Genomic DNA, 6308 nt, shown 5'->3' on the forward strand with positions numbered 1-6308 from the left:
CGAGCGCTCCGGGCGGATGCTGGCACTCGGGCTCCGCTGTACTCTGGATGCTGCTTAACGTCTCTCCTGAGCCGAGGAGCTCGCAAGTCGTTTGCGCCTCTTCCGTTGGATCGACTTCTTCTTTTGATATTTTGGGCGTTGCGGTTTACGCAGGGACCTCAATAGCGCTGTCCCCCCTCCCATTCTCTCTCTCCAACCTTTGGATGCGTCTGTGCTGGCAGATTTCAAGACCGGAGTCTTGGCTGTGGAAATTTCTCAGATGGGCTTTCAGGGGCTGGCATTAGAAAGCATGCTACCTTAATCCTTAATCCCTTTTTTCCCCCAATAAGTTCTTTTGTTTAATTTTTTTTAAACCCTCCAATCCACCTCTCTTCCGCAAGGAATAAATCAGCAAACTGTTACCTAGCGGTGCTGCCTCTCTTCCTGAACGAGGCGGTGGGACTGCCAGCAGAGGAGCTATGTTTGAAGAACAGACTACTCCGCCCCTCTTCTCTCCAGTCCCTGAACGCCACTACACTGGCATTTTGAGGAGAAAAAAAATCGCCTCCAGAAACTGAGCGCCCTGAGCCCTCCCCCCATTTTTTTTCTCCTTCCCGAGGAATGGAGCTTCGCAGAGGTTGTATTTAGATTCAACAGTTCAGAGGACGGGGCTGCTGCTGCGTCTCTCGGAAGAGCTCGCCCGGGCTCCCGGAGGTGGTGGCCCCGTGCCCTGCCCCTCGGGAGGAGGCTCTGAGTGTCCGTGTGTCTTTCTGCTTGTTGCTGTGGGCAGGTGTTCGGCCACGATCACCTTTGTGTGTCTTCTGTCTGTTTGAACTTCAGGATGGCTCGCTTCGGGGAGGCGGTGGTCATCGGCAGGCCCGGGTCCGGTGATGGAGACTCGGACCAGAGCAGGAACCGGCAAGGAACCCCAGTACCTGCCTCAGGGCCGGCGGCCGCCTACAAGCAGTCGAAAGCGCAGAGGGCTCGGACTATGGCTTTGTACAACCCCATCCCTGTCCGGCAGAACTGTTTCACCGTCAACCGATCCCTGTTCATCTTCGGAGAAGATAACATTGTCAGGAAATACGCCAAGAAGCTCATCGATTGGCCATATCCTTTCGTACTCACCATAACTCCCCTCTCCCCTTTTGCATTTCTAGGGCTGAGGGGTGGGGGACCTAGCATGGAATGTATCTTCCATCCCCTTTCTGGTGCCAACTGCCCCCTTTCTGAGGTGTGCTCTTTACTTCTGTGCACCCAAGGGGGTGAGCTTGGTGCAGTAGAGGCCGGTTTGGGCACTAGTGTTTTTCAAGGTAAGACTTTTGTTTTTTATTTCTCCTCCATGGAAATCTCTAGTGCCCCTGGGTGAGTGGTGGTTCTGTGTCTGCTCCTTTTGGGGCTGGCCTTTGTCTGAATCCCAGGTGCCTTCATGAGCTGCATTCTATAGAGATTGGGTTGCCCCTGCTCTCTAGGCTTTCTTTCATAATCACCCCCCTCCCAACCCTTTCTCCCTTCAAGCCACCCCCACCCCTATCCCCATGCCCACCAGCTGGGAGACACCTGCACTGCTGCCTGTGGGGTAGCCAAGGCTTTGTGAAGGGGTTGATCAATCAGTTCAGGAGCTCTAAGAGCTCTGGGCCCAAACCCTGTAAACAAGCAGACACCGATGCATAAGTAAAGCAGGCTTTGGGCTGGGTGGGGACTCTGATAACTCTGGGCATGAAGTTTAAGTTCCGCCGAGAGTGGAGTGACTGAGTGTCTGTCAGGGCAACTGAACGCTAGCTAATGCCATAATTCCAAACAGCTCAAAGTTGGAGTTCTCTTCTTATCCAAGGAAGAGCAGCTCCTGGGATGGGGGTGGGCTTTCTGTCTTTGCTCCTAGGATGGGTATTCCCATCCTTGAATGCCTGATTCAGGTGGCGTTCTCCCAGCACCCAGGATCTGCTGGCCTGAATTCATCAGCTGAGGGCCAGGGGTGTGCCAGCTGTCTGCCTTGCCCTAGCAGAAGAAAGGCTCTCACAAAGAGAGCTGGTTGGGGGCATCAGCAGTGGTGCGGTGTCAGGGTGAACCGGAATGGAAGGGGCGCCTGTGCAGGTTTAATTAAGTGCACCCAGTGAATACAGACTGCTGATTAGGCACTTTACTGCCCTGTTCCTCACTAAGGCCTTTGGGAAGTGAGGTGGTGGGTTGGGCTGAGGGATTAGCGGGCAAGCCAGCGGTGTGTCTGTGGTGTGAGGTTAAACATGGGTGCTGGCTTGGAGAAGACATGGCCTTTGGTGATTGTGGAAGGAGCTCTCTGAAGGAGGGTGCACTTGCAAAAGAGGCTCCTCCCCTTCTCTGCTTTTCTCCCTCCCCCCTGCCATCACCCTCCAGGTGTGCAGCCAGAGGCAGCTGGAACAGCTTTGGGTCCCCAATATTAGGGAGGCATGAAGCATGCCCTGAGTCCCTCCCCCCTTCCTCCCTCCCCCTCCTTCTTCACTCGTTCCTTGCTTCAGCAGCACCATGATTGGCTGTCCTGTGGTGCTGCGAGGCAGTACCCCTCATTAGATACGAAGGAGCATCTCCAAGCAGATATTCTTCCTGCTGCTGTTCACATCCTACCACCATCACCACCACCACGCCTGGCTGGGCTTCTCGTGTCCCCTTACTCCCTGTGCTGCCCCTACAACCCCCACCCTGCTAGGTGATCCCCAGGCCAAACAGCGCCTAAGGTGGGGCCCTGTGGGGAGGAAGGGGTCCCGCCCTTGCAGTCACCCCCACTGATGCGCTGCATAAAGCGCACAGTTCTCATTGTGTTCCCCGCCTTAGAGCTCCACGAGCAGACTCGCCGGAGCGGCCCTTTCCTTCTCCCCCTTATACAGTTCTCCACAATGTCCCACCCTCCATGTGCAGCCTTGTTGTACCCCACTCATAGGGCACCTGCCAGTTTCTTCTAGGCGGACAAAGCCTCAGATCCATTCCGTGGGTGGCAAAGTATACCAGAAGCCATTGTTGGCACCTTGGACAGCGCTACTAAAACTCCCCTGACGGCTCTGGGCCGCTGAGGCTCTGCAGTTCAGCACTTCCGCAGTCAAGCTGGGCCTTTGGGCTGAGCTATGAAACACGTTTTCTTCACCACGCGGTCTCCGCTCTATCACGCTTTCTCTTCCCCTGCAAAGACTCCGCCTTTCCTCCAGGCATGCGGCTGTGAGCCCTACCCCGCTTTCCTCGTCTTTGGCCAAAACGAACCCAAAAGAATCAGAGGCAAGACATCTCCCTCGGGGCTGTTGGTGTCAGCATTTTGCTCAGCGCCTTGGCCACGCGTCCTGTCCCAATCAATAGTCTCTGCTATCCCAGATAGACGTTTCACAGTGAGTCCATAGCAGGCAGGCTGTTTTAACAGTGCTCTGAGAACATCTGGCAAGGTGCGGAGAGGGGCCGGTGTTGGATTATTAAAATACAGCGTTTTTGCTTTTTCCTCCCAGTTTGCTATGTAATTGACCCAGGTATTTCCTCGGGCAATGGCCGATTGGAAACCTTTCCCTTCTGTGGGTTTTCTGCAGTACCACAGAGTTCCTCCTTCACGTTCCTTTCTCTCTAAGCATCTAGGTGAACAAAAACTGTCTGCTTTCTAAGCCTCCAGTTGAACAAAAAGCTTGCTCTTTCTTCCTTTTGGGGATCAATAGTGGTAGGCTTTGTGGTTATGTGTTGGGCTACTCACCTCAAGTATAGCAGTTCAAAACCACCAACTGCTCCACAGGAGGCATATGGCCCTTTTCACTCCTGTCAAGAGTTATAGTCTTGTAAACCCATGGGAGACGTTCTGCCATGCTCTATAGGGCCCCTATGGGTCAGCATCTACTTGATGGCATTCATTTAAAAAAAATCAATAGTGGCTACCTGTAAGACTTTATAGCTTAGTCTGTTTGGGGTCCAAGCTCAGTCTCTTCACCTATAAGTGACTACTTTGTGACTTGCTTTTTCTAATCTGTAACATGAGGATGTTCCTAAGATGTTCCTTGGAGAATTAAAGGCATGAATATATGCAAAATGCCTAGAGCAATGCCTAATTACTCAGCAAACCCTCACTATGATTCTTGAAGGAACCCCTTCTGAAATTTCAGCTTCCCTGGAGGGAGGAATCTGAATTCTTGCCTCTCAAAGTGAGCCAGCAGCAGAAAGATACAGAATCCTGGGTTCCACTTCAGACCTGCTGGATCAGAATCTGCCTTTCGACAAGGTCCCCGGGTGATGGTACGCATGTAGGAAAACCTGGAAAATTCTCTTAAACAGTTTCTGTTCTGAGGAAGGGCCCGATTTTCCAAAAAGGATGACGGTCCAGAAAACACTTCCTGCCAGCTGAGGTATTGCCATAGTTGCCATGCCGCATGCATGAGGACATCGATTGCTTCTTCATGCTCTGTGCCTCTCGAGACGTAAACCTCTCTCAGTGGTCGCAGAGTGCCAGTGCAGGACTGGGAAGAGAGCGGGAACTTCTGTGCCCCTCAGTTGGTGGCCTTACAGTATGAGGTGTCCCTGGCCGTAGATTGGCCTGACTCGGTTCAAGTGAGGCACCAGTTTACTTTCTGCTGCAGGGCCCTGAGACTAGGAGGGTGTATAGCCGCCTAAAAAACCCCAAACACTGCCACCGAATCGATTTTGACTCACAGATGCCCGAAAGGACAGTGGAACTTCCCCTTTGAGGTTCTGAGGATTTACCTCTTTACAGGAGCAGGCAACCTCATTTTTCTTTGGCTGAGGGGCTGGTGGGTTTGAACCCGTGTGGTTTGCAGCTCCGTGAATAGGTCACTCCACCACCAACGCTAGCGTGTTAACAAAACGTGCTGGCTGCCATGGCGTCAGTTCTGATGCTGCCCTGTAGCACAGGGTAGACGTGCCCCTGTGGGTTCCTGGAAGTGCAACTCGGGGGACATCTTATTCTTAAAGTAGGAGATGTCTAGAAGAATCCAAATGTAGCATCAGCGCTGGTTGCCAGTCAACAGCCCACGATGACCGTGCTTCCCTTCCCCTTGAGCGTGACCTCTGCATAGGGAGGTAATTTTGTTGTTTTTTTTATGGCTCTCTTTTCAGCCATGGATACCGTATAACCTTTTTGAAAATGCTAATCTGATTTAAAATGCGGTAGTACATTTTATATGACTTCTCTCTTTCTTCCCTGCTTACCCAATAGACATAACACAGAGTTCTCTTCTAAGGGAATTGCTGGCTCTAGAACCTGCCCACGTTCACTCTGCCACAGGATTACCAGCTCCCCCCGGGGCCAGTTACCCTGTGCCCCTGCAGGTTTTCCTCAGGACTTGTGAGCTGCCACCCATGGGTTTGAACCTTCCCACCTCAGGAGGGTAAAGGGAAGAGATGGTCTGTCTGACTTGGAAACCCCATGCCTCACTGAGAGGGGCAGGATGAGATGTTCCCCTGCCCACTTGGTCTGGGCCATCTCAGCAGGGCACACATGTTTCTGATGGACCGTTGTGTAAAGCAGGGAGAATCCTTGGACTTTCAGCCATTGACGTGATGCCTTCTGTTGCAGTGAACCTGAGGGTGTCTTGCAGAGAATTGCCTTGTCGCCTTCCCCCGGCCCTACACTCCGACGGGAGTCAGAGGTTATGCTTTATCAGGCTGAGTATCTCCTTCTAAGTGCTCTTCTCATTCTGCTGGAGTTTGGCCAAGCTTACGGAAACCTCTGACTCCCAGAACTCCCATTTGGGCACTTACTCTTCTCCAGCTTTGCTTGCTCCTTAATAAAGATGCAGCACCTCCCAGGATAGTAGCCGGTCCAGACGTTGAGGTTTCATGTAACCGAAAGTGAATGGCGAGTCAGAGTGCCTTGGTCAGGACGGGGTGTGCCTGCTATACGAGGACAGTCTGTGACCTCCCCCACCATCAGAGCATGCGGAAAGGTTTCTCCTCTCTGTGCACCTGGGTACCAGTGCAGGCAGGGGAGTCAGAGAGCCTCGGAAACAGGCACCCAGGCTGCAGAGTAGAGCCCTTCGCTCTCCTAGGTCCCTGGACCATCTCTGAATTGCCAGTGGGCCTTGGCCTTGGAAACAGGATGACGGTTCCTTCAGGAAACAGGGCAGGGACTTCTGGTGGGGACCAGTTGTAATGAGGATACAGGCTGGGAGTTGGAATTAAGGAGTTTGACAGCAATGAAATGACTCGAGGATGAAGACAAAAATATCTCAGATGTGATAGTGTTGTCTGTTGGTTTGCATGTCATTATTTCCCCACTTCCCCCAGCTTGCTCTCCCTGCAGTCGACGCTGTGCCCGCTATGAATTAAGGAGGGGAGGAAAACCACCAGAATAGGTCGCCTTGTTTCCCATTTCC

At 52.7% G+C, this 6308-nt stretch overlaps 1 protein-coding gene across 1 annotated transcript in view; it reads left to right on the forward strand.

The window, feature by feature from the left end:
* CACNA1E (calcium voltage-gated channel subunit alpha1 E) overlaps nucleotides 1-6308 on the forward strand; it is a 463628-nt gene that overhangs the window by 89215 nt on the left and 368105 nt on the right. The window contains exon 2 of the mRNA XM_045297985.1: nucleotides 820-1089. Within this exon, the coding sequence (XP_045153920.1) occupies nucleotides 820-1089 (270 nt within the window). The remainder of the gene's footprint in view (nucleotides 1-819; nucleotides 1090-6308) is intronic.

Source organism: Echinops telfairi, unplaced genomic scaffold (assembly GCF_000313985.2).
Source record: "Echinops telfairi isolate 266 unplaced genomic scaffold, ASM31398v2 ScPeMD7_7424;HRSCAF=8462, whole genome shotgun sequence".
Lineage (NCBI taxonomy): Eukaryota > Metazoa > Chordata > Mammalia > Afrosoricida > Tenrecidae > Echinops > Echinops telfairi.